General features: G+C 46.1%; 1 protein-coding gene across 1 annotated transcript; it reads right to left on the bottom strand.

Moving 5' to 3' along the window:
* Window positions 1-342: 342 nt before the first annotated feature.
* Window positions 343-11,809, bottom strand: LOC309509908 (sialic acid-binding Ig-like lectin 14). Its single transcript, XM_082184901.1, has 7 exons — window positions 11,731-11,809; window positions 11,206-11,568; window positions 1,988-2,305; window positions 1,618-1,881; window positions 1,382-1,478; window positions 1,178-1,229; window positions 343-1,004 (listed from the first exon to the last, which is right to left on the bottom strand). The coding sequence occupies exons 1-7, from the start codon at window positions 11,792-11,794 to the stop codon at window positions 792-794; spliced, it is 1,371 nt and encodes a 456-aa protein (XP_082041027.1). The 5' UTR covers window positions 11,795-11,809; the 3' UTR covers window positions 343-791.
* Window positions 11,810-13,895: the final 2,086 nt, after the last annotated feature.

Genomic DNA, 13,895 nt, shown 5'->3' with positions numbered 1-13,895 from the left:
GAACGTCTCGGTTACGTATATTTACCCTCAATTCCTGAAGGAGGGAATGGAGACGTACGTCCCATTACCACATCTGCTGCAACCCGCCTCCCTATAGACATTCCTATTTGTCGGTCACGACGTATGTGTCCGTTCCCTCCTTCAGGGAATGAGGGTTACCATACGTAACCGAGACGGTAATGCTCTAAACCAGTGGTTCCCAAACCTGTCCTGGAGTACCCTCAACACTGCACGTTTTCTTTGTCTCCCTAATCAAACACACCTGATTCAACTCATCAGCTCATTAACCCATGTGATAATGAGCTGATGAGTTGAATCAGGTGTGTTTGATTAGGGAGACAAAGAAAACGTGCAGTGTTGGGGGTACTCCAGGACAGGTTTTGGAACCACTGCTCTAAACTATAAAATCCTATAAATACATTTGCTCTGTCACCCTTTTACCAAAAAACTGTTTAATATTTGCTCATCTGTGACTAAAACATAAGGTTTTGGAAGATAATTAGATATACTGAACTACCGTTTAGGGGAGGAATGAATGAAGAAAAACTGGAACTGAGAAGTAACAGGAAAAAACCAACAAATCAAGTTTATAATTACAGAATATGTATGATGTGGCATTTAAACACCTGACTGGAAGACACTGGAAAAACTATGAGAAAAAACAATGAATGTGATGTACAGTAATATATAAAAAAAGAAAAAAAAGTTGCTAAATGTTTTTTTTCCATAAGCCAAGCCAATAAAGCTTACTACATAACACAGTTGACTCAAGCCATTTATTCTAATGTAAACTAATCCTGGTTCTTCTCCTTCCCTGGGCCTCTGACCTCGGCATGTACCGTCTCCTGTCCTGAGCCCTGTACTGTGGTGATTTTGGTTTGGGCAGTGGAGATGTCAATCTCTACATTGTAGACTATGTAATTCTCATCCTTTGGCATCTCTAGCTCTTCACCCGACACAAAACCACCATTAGCATACATGGTCTGCACTTGTTTTTCCTGACCCTGAAAGAGCAAACATAATAAATGACTGTTTATGTGAATCCACTTTCCTCAGTTTTTGGTTTCTGTACATAATAAACCATTATTGTAAACGCATGGTATTGATATCTGCTTATTATGGCACTTCCTATTTGAAATGGCAGTAACGTGATCTGCTAAAAGAGTGTAAAATATACCTGATCTGAGACGTCGGTTTCCATAATAGTGGATGCCTTTACTCTTTGAACTCTGTATTAATAGGAAATTAAGAAATTCATAAAATACACAACGTACCACCATATTGTGAACACCAGATTATATGTTTCAAAGAGAAATTACAGGTCTGAATTCATTTATTCTTAAGTCTGGTTGCTCTCCAATTCACCATCTAATGTGCTTACCTTAGGAAAAGTGTTATCAGAAGAAATGTCAACAGAAGTGCTGAAACTCCTACTACACAACCAATGATCAGAGACTGGTCTAATGAAGAGACTGAGCCTGATTGAAAAAATAAAGCAAAATTAGTCGGTCAATAGGCTGTGCAGATCATTTAAAAATAAAATTCAATCATAAAACTGGAGCTACCTATGATGATCATCAGATAACGTTTAGTATCTGTAGATAGAAATAAACTCACCTTCCATAATCAGTTGGATCTCTTCTGACCTCTGAGTACCATATTCATTCTTTGCTTTGCAAGAGTACCAGCCTCCACTGCTCCTATTTACAGTAAAGATCAGTTGTTCTCCTAAATCCAGCTGATTCTCCTGTCCACGTTTGTGCCAAGAGAAGGTCATGTTATTTGATGGATTGGCTTTGCTTTTGCAGGTCAAAGTCACATTAGTGCCAACAGAGACTGAAGCAGATGGATCGATGGTGATGCAAGTTTCTTTTGGAGGAACTTAAGGGCAAAATAGAAACTTCTTTAGATAAACTAGATGTTATAATAGTACACATCTGAACATAATAATGCTAATGAAAGAACAAAACTACCCTAAATCTCTTACACAGGACTTGTAGCATCACGGTGGTCTCCACAGTTGAGTCATTAGATGTTTTTCTTGGATATGTAGCAGTGCAGGAGATGTTCTTTCTGTGATCCATGTATGAAGCTTTGAAGGTCATGTGTGAAAACACTGACTGGGTTTTATCAGGTTTCTCCTGTAACTGTGTTGTAATGTGGGCAGATTCAGGGATGTTGGACCAGGATATTGTAGGAGGTTGTTTGGGGCAGGGGGCTTCAGCAGAGCAGCTCAGACTGACTGTTGTTTCCTCCATCACTTCTTTCAGATCAGTGGGTTTAAAGATGAGAGATTGTGGTGAATCTACAGAGCAAAGTGAACACGGTATAAATTGCTGTTCAATTTAAGGAAAAAATATATAACAACTATATACATGCTAAAAAACGTACTCGGTTACTGACGTAACCTCGGTTCTCTCTAGAAGAGGGAACGAGTACTGCGTAAGTATCTTACGTTAGGGGAAAATCCCTTTTCCGCGAGATATTGAAGCCAAAAAATTATCCTTAATTTTGTATTATTGTAAAACACGTTGCGGCAGCATACAGACATAGGCAAGACGGCTCGTGTGCCTATTGGCTGTTCTGCGGCAACTGCAGCAGCCTATCGAGCGAGGCCTAGCGTGACGTCAGACCCAATGAGGGTGCTTCGCACCCACTGCGTCACGTCCCGCCGAAACGGGCGTGGCTTAGGCCTATAAATACAGCTCGCAGGCAGCTGATATCTGGTTTTTCATCGCCGAAGCTAACCAGAGCGTGTGCATGCACGGCAAGATACGCAGTACTCGTTCCCTCTTCTAGAGAGAACCGAGGTTACGTTAGTAACCGAGTACGTTCTCTTACGAGAGGTGTCACGTAAATGTAAAACGCCGTGCGTGCTGGGATTTGACACCAAAGACCCAAGGGCGAAAGCACGGGGTTCATATAGTGCATAATCACCAGGGGAACTCACAGGGAGTCCGGGAAGAGGGAGAGGCGGAGCCGCGCTCTTCCACATATAGCAGCGTCCCTTAGACGCAAATTACATCATACAGACAGGGCGGAGTACGGCCTGAGCTGATGGAAAATTGTGGGTCTTATTTATTTGCCCATAAGCATTTTGCGGTCGATCAGCGGGCAGTGCTCATCGAGCAGTGCTCAGCAGACACAGTATTCTGAACCGATAGCATCAGGACAGACAGTACTGGTATATTTAGACCGACAACAGCCTGGCCTGTAAGGCGGGAACCTCTAGGTTATAAAACCTTATAAATGTAGACGGGGAGGCCCAGCCTGCCGCCATACATATATCTTGCAAGGCAATCCCACTTGACCAGGCCCACGACGAAGCCATGCTTCTCGTGGAGTGCGCTCTGACACCCAACGGGCACTGCATACCCTTGGAAGTGTACGCCAGCGCAATGGCGTCAACTATCCATCTGGATAGGCTCTGTTTCAACGCGGCTAGTCCCTTGGAACGTCCGCTGAACAAAACGAAGAGCTGCTCCGTCTCTCTGAAGACAGATGAGCGAGACACATAAGCTCTTAATGCCCTGACTGGACAAAGGAAGCTCGCGTCTCCTTCCTCGTCAGAGATCGGTAGGGCTGACAGGGAAATGACCTGCGCCCTAAACGGTGTGTTGAGGGATTTTGGAACATAACCGTGCTTAGGTTTGAGTATAACTCTTGAGTCATTAGGCCCAAACTCCATGCACGTCGCGCTTACTGAGAGCGCGTGTAAGTCCCCTATGCGCTTCACCGAAGCGAGAGCCAGAAGAAACACTGTCTTGAAAGACAGGTGTTTAAGATCAATCGTCTGTAAAGGCTCGAATGGGTCACCTTTCATGGCCTCCAGTACCACAGAAAGGTCCCATACAGGGACTGAGGGAGGTCTGGGAGGATTCAGTCTCTTAGCTCCTCTAAGGAAGCGGATGACTAAATCGTTCCTTCCTATTGACTGACCAAGCGTTGTTTTTGAGAACGCTGCTATGGCCGCCACATAAACTTTGAGCGTGGAAGGGGACCTGCCCTTGTCCAACAGCTCTTGTAGGAAGGAGAGAACCTCCGTCACCCCACAGTCTGGGGGCGACACGCCACGAGCTGTGCTCCAGCTGGAGAACACTGACCATTTCGAGGAATAGAGACGTCGCGTAGACGGAGCTCTAGCCTGCGTGATCGTGTTTAACACTCCGCTTGGGAGGTCAGCGGGTACCCGTTGATGGCCCAAACATGAAGGGACCACAGCTCTGGGCGCGGATGCCAAATCGAGCCCTTGGCCTGAGAGAGGAGGTCCCTCCTCACTGGCACTGGCCATGGGGCAGTGCTCGCTAGCTGCATCAGAACTGGGAACCAGGGTTGGTTTTTCCAGAACGGCGCTACGAGTAGCACTGAGCATCCTTCTTCCCTGATCCGCTCTATCACCTGAGGCAGGAGAGAGACGGGAGGAAAGGCATAGAGCGGGCGGCGGGGCCATACATGAGCCAGCGCGTCCATGCTCTTGGAGAAAAATTCCAGACAGTGAGCGTTTTCTTGAGACGCGAACAGGTCTACTTCCGCTCTGCCGAATTTCTTCCACAGCAGCTGGACTGTCTGTGGGTGTAGAGACCACTCGCCTGTCGGAACATTGTTCCTGGACAGTCTGTCCGGTCCTACGTTTAGGAGCCCTGGCACATGCGCTGCTCTCAGCGAGAGCAGGTTGCGCTGAACCCACACCAGGAGGCGTTCTGTCAGCCTGTGCAGGTTTCGGGACCTGAGGCCACCCTGGCGATTTATGTAGGACACCACTGACATGTTGTCCGAACGGACCAGGACGTGGTGTCCTTGTATTTGGGGACAAAAACGCGTCAGCGCGTTGTCTACTGCCAGCATTTCGAGGCAGTTTATGTGCAGAAGCTTCTCCCGTTCTGACCATTGGCCGAAGAACGGTCTGCCCTCGAGCAGCGCTCCCCATCCCGAGGTGGATGCGTCCGTAGACACCACCTTCACACTCGAGGAAGTCCCCAGGCTTACACCTGATTGGTACCAGTCGTTTGCTTTCCAAGGTTTCAGAGCTGCGATGCATTTCTGATTGTCCTTGAGACGAAGCAGACCGGAAGCCCACGCTCGGCGCGGCACTCGCGCTTTCAGCCAGAACTGGTAGCGGGCGCATGCGAAGCAAGCCCAGCTGAAGAACTGATGATGCTGAGGCCATGAGACCTAACATCCTCTGAAATTTCTTGAGCGGGACAGATGCGCCGCAGCGGAAAGAGCTCGCTGCGCGCTGAATGTCTAGCACGCGCTGTGGTGACAGTCGCGCTATCATAGACAGCGAGTTCAGTTCTGTGCCCAGAAAAGATATTATCTGTCTGGGGGACAGAGAACTCTTCGCCCAATTGACTCTGAGACCAAGATTCTCGAGGTGATCGAGTAAAATGGTCCTGTGCTCTATGAGCATCGAGTGAGATTGAGCTAGAATCAGCCAATCGTCCAAGTAGTTCAATACTCGCATGCCCTGTAGCCTGAGGGGTGCGAGCACTGCGTCCATGCACATCGTAAATGTACGGGGTGCTAGGCACAAGCCGAACGGTAGGACTGTGTACTGATATGCCTGGCCCTCGAAGGCGAATCTCAAATATCGCCTGTGACGTGACGCTATCTGTATTTGAAAATACGCGTCTTTCAGATCTATTGACACAAACCAATCTCCTCGGCGAATCTGCGCGAGGATTTTTCTGGTCGTGAGCATTCTGAACTGTCGCTTTGCAAGCACTCTGTTCAGTTGCCTTAGATCTAGTATGGGTCTGAGACCCCCATCTTTTTTCGGTACCAGGAAGTATCTGCTGTATAGCCCTCCTTCGCTCTGAGCTAGAGATAACGGCTCTATGGCCCCTTTGCTCAATAGTTTCAAAATTTCGGCTCGAAGTAGGTGTGCTACCTCTGTTTTTACCATGGTCTCGACGCGCGTCGTATAGCGACGAGGGCGCCGGCGAAACTGTAGCGAATAGCCTCTTTTTACAATGTCTAGCCCCCACTTCGAAACCCCGGGTAGCCTCGCCCATGCATCTGCATGAATGGCTAGGGGTTGAATGCGAAGCGCGCTCTGGTCGCTCAGCGACAGAGGGGCTTTGGTGTGCTGTGACACAAGAATCGCGCTTATGACATTCGAGGCAGAGGGCGCGCTGATAACAGCGGGCAGATTGCCCGCGCTCGGCTCCTCTGCGGTGGTTAACCGAGAGGGGGAGGGCTGGGCGAGTCCCGTAGGACTTGTCATGTCTGTGTGTGGATGTGGGCGCGGGATAGCGGGCACATTTACCACACCGAGAGCATTGTCTGCCTGAGCAGAGCGAATGCACGTTGGTTTTGTTTTTACAGAAACCTCGAGACATGCAGGACTTAGTGATTGTGGGCACTGGGCAGTGGGCACATCTGCTACGTTTAATGCGCAATCGACCTGGGTCGATTTTATGTGCGCGAGCCCTATGTGACGGGCTGTGCTTGTGTGTAGGAATGGGCACTGGGCAGTGGGCATTTTGTCTACACTCATAACACCATCGGCCGTGGGCGGGACACCAGAAAATACACTCTTTATGGGATTTATCTGGGTAGCCGTAAAAACGGCATTTGTGTGCAGGCAAGCGGGCAGTGGAACCGGCTTGTTGACTGCAAAATACACTGGAACAGTCACATTTCTTGGAACTGAACGAATGATGAGTTTTGGTGGAAGTCCGCCGCAGCGGGACTTGGACACCGTCGTTTCCCTAGGCGTGCTAGGACGACTTCGGGGCCTCGGGCTTTACCGCAATCCTGGGCCGCGGCCCACGCGGGGCGGGGCGGCGGCCCAGATGAGCGAGAGCGCAGTCTATCGCTTCGGGCCTGTCGGCGCTGCGAAGTGGCGGCGGTGGGCGGAGGCTGAGGCTGTGAGCTCTGAGCAGACGGTTTCGCACGGCCTGCTGCAGAACTGGAGCGCTTCGGCAGGAAGCCTGTGACGCTTTCTGTACCTCGGCGAATCTTTCCGCGAAATCTTTGACGGAAGTTCCGAAGAGGCCAGCGGGAGAAAGCGGAGCGTCGAGGAACGCGGCGCGCTCAGACTCAGACATCTCAGAGAGCGTTAGCCATAGGTGTCTCTCAGTCACAGTGAGAGAGGCCATGCTCCGTCCTATGGCCTGTGCAGCAGACTTAGTAGCGCGGAGAGCGAGGTCCGTAGCACTTCTCAAGTCTGGCACGCAAATTGCATCTGGTCCATTCTCGTCCAGCTTTCGGAGGAGATCGGCCTGGAAAATTTGCAGTGTGGCCATAGTATGCAGCGCTGATGCAGCCTGCCCAGCGGCGGAGAAAGCGCGACCGAGCAGGGTTGACGTCATGCAAGCTTTTGAAGGCAGAGCCAGCTTAGCGCGCCGTCCGGCGGAGGGCGGGCAAAGGTGGGCTGCTATCGCTTCTTCGACCGGCGGCAGCGAATGGTAACCTCTGTTTTTAGCATCGTCAACAGCGGAGAATGCTAGTGAAACAGAAGAGCGCATTCTAGCTGAGAAGGGGGCGTTCCAAGACTTAGCGACTTCTTCGTGTAACTCAGGAAGAAAGGGCGCTGGTCTGGACGCAGGCGAAGCGCGCTCCCCGGGAAGAAAATATCCATCCAGCCGGTTGTGAGCAGGCTGTTCAGGTGTAGACCACTCGAGGCCGAGGCTCGCCGCGGCCTGTGCGAGTATGCGCATCAGCTCTGACTCGATGCTAGCTCTTTTGCCTGACGATGCGTGGACAGAGGGCGCGAGATCCACAGAGCTCGCCCAATCCTCACTGCCCGATGCCAGGAGAGAGCAGGAATCATCCTCCCCCAATGCGGCTTTTTCATCAGCGTCATCGACGGAAGCGGCGGCAGACGGCGGCCGCTGTCCGTCAGGAAGAGACACTGACGAAGCCGGAGAAGCTGGCTGGCGAACCGGCGAGCTTTGACGGGTGGGGGAAGGTTCCGGGACCCACTGAGCACGGCGCTTTTTACGGCGCGGCACTACAGCGGGCGGAGGTGCAGTCTCGGTGAAATATGCCAGGCGAGTCCTCAGAGCTAGGCCTCGCTCGATAGGCTGCTGAGATCCAAAACAAGTACCTTGAGATCCAAAACAAGGCCTAACTCCTCCCCCCTCATGAAGTGCCGGCTGTAGAACCCGGCCTCCCGTAACCAAGGAAGAGCCCACTTTGAGGTTTCCTGTGTTAAGAGGGACTAGACTTCCTGTTCCAAGAACCGACCCTGCTCAGGGCTGGCAGACATGTGAACCACCCCTAGTAGATAATATTTGTACATTAGCTCCACTGTAAGCAGGACCCCTAGGCTATATTTTGAGGACCCCTCGGGGTATCTAAATATGCCCTTATGGGGACCAGACCCTCGAGACTGACCTCGGCTATAAATTTCCAAATGGCTTCGGTGACCTGAAGCAGCTAACTGGCAGGAACTAACCGAAATATGTTCTCTACAGACCTCCTGAGAGGCGGCGAACTCGACAGGGCCGCAACGTCTTCGGGCAGACACTGCGATTTGTGTTCGCTGGAAGCCGATGTGTCCCGAGGCGCCATCGGCGGTGGGAAGCAGACATCGATTTCCTAAGGGCTGCATAATGGGCCGAGACTCTTGTACTCGCTCTCCTGGGGGAACGCCCATAAGGGTCCGCGTGTTACGACAAGACCTCTTAGTCGAAGCCATCTTAACCCGAGAGACAGTCCTCAGACCTGTCTTCGGTATGGAGGGCTTCGTGCAAGAATGTTTCCTCTGACCCCAAGCCTTATACGGGGGGGCACGAGAGACAACCTTCTCAAAGTATGAGGAGCTGGCGGCTGTCCCATGAGGCTGCCCCCTGGCAGCAACCCCATGAGACCTGGACTGACAACTGGGGATAGCTGATTGTCGCTCTGCCTCCTGAAGCCTCTCGACAACGGTTCTTGCCGCGTCGCCAAAGAGGCCAGAAGGCGAAAGGGGGGCATCGAGAAGGAAGGCCCTGTCCTTCGCCCCGATCCCCAAACGATTTAGCCATAAATGTCTCTCTTAGACGACTAGTGCTGCCATAGAACGGCCAATGGCACGGGCCGTCTCTTTAATAATACGGAGAGATAAGTCAGCCACTCAGTAATACCGTCGAGTGAGACCTCCCAGTTATCATCCACCTCTTTGAGTGGGTCAGCCTGGTATGCCTGTAATAACCCCATCGTGTGTAGGCATGCACCGGCTCGACCCACCACCACATATGCTTTCCCTAACAAATTCGATGTACGAGATTTGGAGGGAAGTGTCTGAGCTATCAGGGGTGACGCAATGTCGGGGAGAAAATATTTCGCAAAATATTCCTCAACCCGAGGCATCACCTCATAACCATTCTCATTAGATTCCCTAATGGATAAATAAATATATACATGGTGGGGAAATAATTGAGATGAACATGGATTTTTCCACGATCTCGATACCTCAGTATGGAGATCAGTGAAAAAGGGAAGGCTCTGACACAAAGATTGTGACTGGGTCTGCAGGAAGCGCTCATTTTCCATTTTATTTTTCTTTGTCGCTTCCTGCTTATTAAATGGCCATTCATTTGTTTCTTTCTTTATTTTTTTTCACATTTAATTTAGCCACTGCCCTGGTTACAACCTCCAGCAGCTCCTCAATAACGTGAATATGGGGTGGCGAATCCCCATATCCACATGATTCAGTGTTGATAATATATAACTCCTCGGAGTCGTTTCTCTATATTCGCCATATATATATATGACGCCATATATATTGAGATAGACAAACAACACCAAATAAGACGTACAGTCACACAGAACGCTTGCTGAAGACAGAAAGCTGATGCGGCTATGTTCCGATGTCCTTTTATAGCTTCCGGATCACCGTCACATGCGACGTCACATGCGACGTCACGAGTGACGAAAGACACAGCACCAATCAAGATTGGAATAGTTCCATTACAGACTTCTGAAGTCATGCCGAGGGCATTCCCCAAAGTATCGACTATCCATGCAGCGGGAGTTCCCTTTACGAAAGGGAACTACATTAACACTTCAGCGATACTAACTAATATGGATGGACCATTATTCTAAAGTGTTATGCAACAAACTACTATCCAAAAACATTTTACTTTACTTAAATGCGCATCCCTGTCTTTTTTCGCCAAGTTTGATGTAAATGTTTAATTTACATTCTGATCAAGTCATATTGTGCAAAAGTTGTGCAAAACTGTGCTCCTTGAGTCCTGGCTGAAAAGTACGATGGACTTGTGTGAAGGCTGTCAGGAAAGTCTCAAAATATACACAGAAATTCATAATGATTCACACACTGATGACAATTTCCAATTTCAGATTCAATAGTAAACATTCAAAACTTTTTGAGCAGTTGGTCATCTGTGGAGTGTTTTTTGCGTTTGTAAAACGTATTTACTGAATATATCAAATTTCTGTCAATATATAATTTTTTTCATGCACATGAATTGTTTTTTGTGCATGTGAATTGTGAATTTGCCTACGCATGTGTGCATCATATATTTTGCATGAATTATTAAATTCGTCATGAAATCAAAATGGACAGTTCTAATTTTTATTGAATATTGCAGTGTTTATATGATTGATTTATCCATGTATATCATTTTTGTAATCATTCCCTCATAAACTTTATTCAAAATAATTTCCACTGCCTCTTGCAGCAACATCAAGTAATACAGATATATAAAAATAAGGTGCACTTCTACTGCAATACACAATATGGCAGAATACGTCCCGCCTTCTAAATAAAAGAGCCAATCACTGATCGGTAAAGTCATTGTGTCACTGCAGAAGCTCCGGTTCCCATAGAAACCTGTGACTCGCTTAGGACTGCACATGTGCTGTGGCTGCGGTCTAGCCTAAAAAAATAGGCTTTTTAATGCTATTTGAGCATAAGAAACAACATTTATGGGATTTTGTAGCGGATTTGAAATATGCAATTGTTTGTTCGGCAAACCGTTTTTGAGATTTCAGGATTCCCCCATTAAAATAGATAGGATTTTGTCTTGGATGCTCGAAATAATTGTCCGGAGGCGTTGCAAATACGGCCGCCGAATGAACAGACTTTCCTTGAAAGGGTCTTCTCTTCTCTTCTCTGATGAGGACACCATCATTTAATTTATTTTTAATTAAAAAAAATTCTCAGGGCCTTCACAATCATGAATCACAATCAGGAAGTCATTTTAAAATGTCACAACAGATTCATATAGTTTATAGTGGAGCTCCACTTACCTGAGACAGAAATGTTGATGGGATTCAGATATGTGTATTTCCAATCCTGTGGCTGTATTTCCACCCTGAAGTAATAATTGTCTGAATGATTGTTCATGGCATCATAGAAAACTGTGGTACATTCACGCTGACTAAGATTTCCAGTTATCTCTATACGACTGAATCCTTTGCTGATGTTTGTACTTCCATTATAAACTAAACTCCCTGAGCTGAGAAAAGCATGATCATGCTTTATCCAGAAGCCAAATATACTTTCTGCATTCTTCAGTTCGTTCTCTGGCACTTCAAATGTACAAGGTATCCGCACACAAGAGCCGCTCAGTGCTGTTATTCTCCTTGGCAATTTTGCATTATCTGGAGTGTCTGAAAACAGAACAGCAATATAAACACACAAACACCTTAAAATATCTTGTTTTGCAAAATGATTAATTCAGGGTACAAAATTAAAGCTAAATTAATTTTCTTACAACCGGTCTAAAGCTTTCTGATGATTTTATTTTCAGTTAGACAGCACAAGGAACTCACCTGAAGATACCAGTACAAGTTCATCCGTTATGAAAAGAAAAGTCATGAACAGAATGATATACATCTTGAGTTCTGCAGATACAAACACACACAAAAACACTATGAAGACAATTTACAGTCTCCCTCTTTTTTTTTTTTAAAGACACTCCCAAATCTGTAAGAATTATATTTTCTGTATGTCTCCTCATTAGGATTTTATTGATTCGTATTTTCATGTAAATATTTTGTCTTACATGAATATGTATCCATAATTAATTGGTTTGTAATCCGTGTTACATGTAAACATTTTACATTTAAGTACTGAGTAATACTAATTAACCACATGTACTTACTTTAGGGTTAGGGTGTGGTTATAGTTACATGTAATTATGCACAATTAACTAGATACACATGTAACAAGGACACTGTAAAATAAAGTGCTACCTTTTTTAAATCATTTTTTGTGAAATGTGATAGTCTTAAATATTGATAGAACATCCTTACCTAGAGCAGTACAATCTGTAATTCAAGAAAAAACAGAAGTGAATAATTTTGTTCTCTTCACATACAATTACTATGCAAATATTTTTAGACAAAGTTCCGCTGTAGATGTTACCATGGCCAAATAAAATACAAACACAACATTATTGTCCAAAATATACTTTACATTTAATATAATTTTTTTTATAATTTCTGTACTGTATTAAGCATTTTAATATAACAGGTGACAATACAATTTTAAATATTGTATGTTGACTGTTGTACTTCCTCATGAGACTTGTTTTTGTTTTTTAAAACCACTATGCTCATCTTTTGTTCTAGTTCAAATCTGACTCATAACCATAAGGTTAATCTCCACAAAGGTACTATTCATGAACTGTCAGCTTTATTCCCTTCAGCAAGACACTTTACCTCAAAAGCAGCTTCATACTGTCTCTGTTATAAGGTCATTTCCAAAACACCATCTGAATGACTAATTAGTTGATATTATGAAACAGATCTTGGTAGCACGTTAGAATAATGGTCCGACATTAAAAGGTAACATGCAGGACGTAATGCGTAGTTCTACAGTACATCAGCACTTTGGCTACAACCATTAGTCCTAAGTCACTAAGATCAAATCACAAACAATCCTAAAATGGCTGTTGCTGGCGATCCGCCTCAGCAATCCACCCTAAGACACTGTACACCATTGAGGAGGCAACAGGCGATAGAGCTTTGGGTGCTGAGCCTTTTCTTCATAAATGCAATACATATTTTGATTTATAGATTTTAATCTGCGATGACATAAAGGTTAATTTATGTACAGGCAAAATACATTGAATGAATGCATTGTGAAATAAAACATTGCATTGAAGTTGAAAATAATGTTGTCTAGGCCGAAAGCCTTGTGGGCAGCTTGAGTGACCCGAGTTTGAGTTCCGGTTCGTGGACCTTTACCAATCCCGTCCCCCCCTTTCTGTCTCCCACTTAACTTCCTGTCTACTCACTGTCCTATCATAATAAAAAGACAAAATGCCAAATATAAATCTTCTCAAATAAATAAATAAATACATAAAATAGAAAATAATGTCCTAGCTGTGGCAGTTGTTTACGACAGTTGGGAATCCAGTAAACGGGTAAAAAGAGCCTATTTTGTGTGCTGTCCGAGGGGATCGAGGGCTCCAAGCTCGGAATTTAGCCCAACCCCAGGGTATTCTCCCCCGTATCCCCGGCTGGAAAAAGGAACCAGCCGAGAGTGAGGAGTGGAGGTGGAGGTGGAGGAGGGATGTGAGTCGGCTGTATGCCTTGATCCTCTCAATGTGATTGGACACATAATCTCTCGAGATGCAGACATGTTAGAGGCTGACAATTAGCTGAACATACTTGTTTAATTAGGGACACTTATCCTACATTTTAAAATCGTTATTTGCATTTGGCAACATTTTTATTTTAAAACTCTTATTTGAATATGGCAACATGATACCTTATATCATATTTCTATGATTAAATCACTGAAAGAGACCCCTCCCCCATCACTGTGTGCATAGATAGTTTGCGTGATGACATCATCCATAGCAACACGGTTAACCCCACCCTTTCTCAGCTAAAGACTTCTCTCTATTCCCTAGTAAAAGTGAGTCTCAGCAGCTTTGTGAATAGGTTTTAAGAGGAAACTCTTAACTAAGAACTTTTACTGCTATTTA

This window comes from Leuciscus leuciscus (genome assembly GCF_965113295.1).
Source record: "Leuciscus leuciscus genome assembly, chromosome: 11".
Taxonomy (NCBI): domain Eukaryota; kingdom Metazoa; phylum Chordata; class Actinopteri; order Cypriniformes; family Leuciscidae; genus Leuciscus; species Leuciscus leuciscus.
The sequence above is the reverse complement of the archived record's forward strand: the minus strand, read 5'-3'. Positions and strand labels throughout refer to the sequence as shown.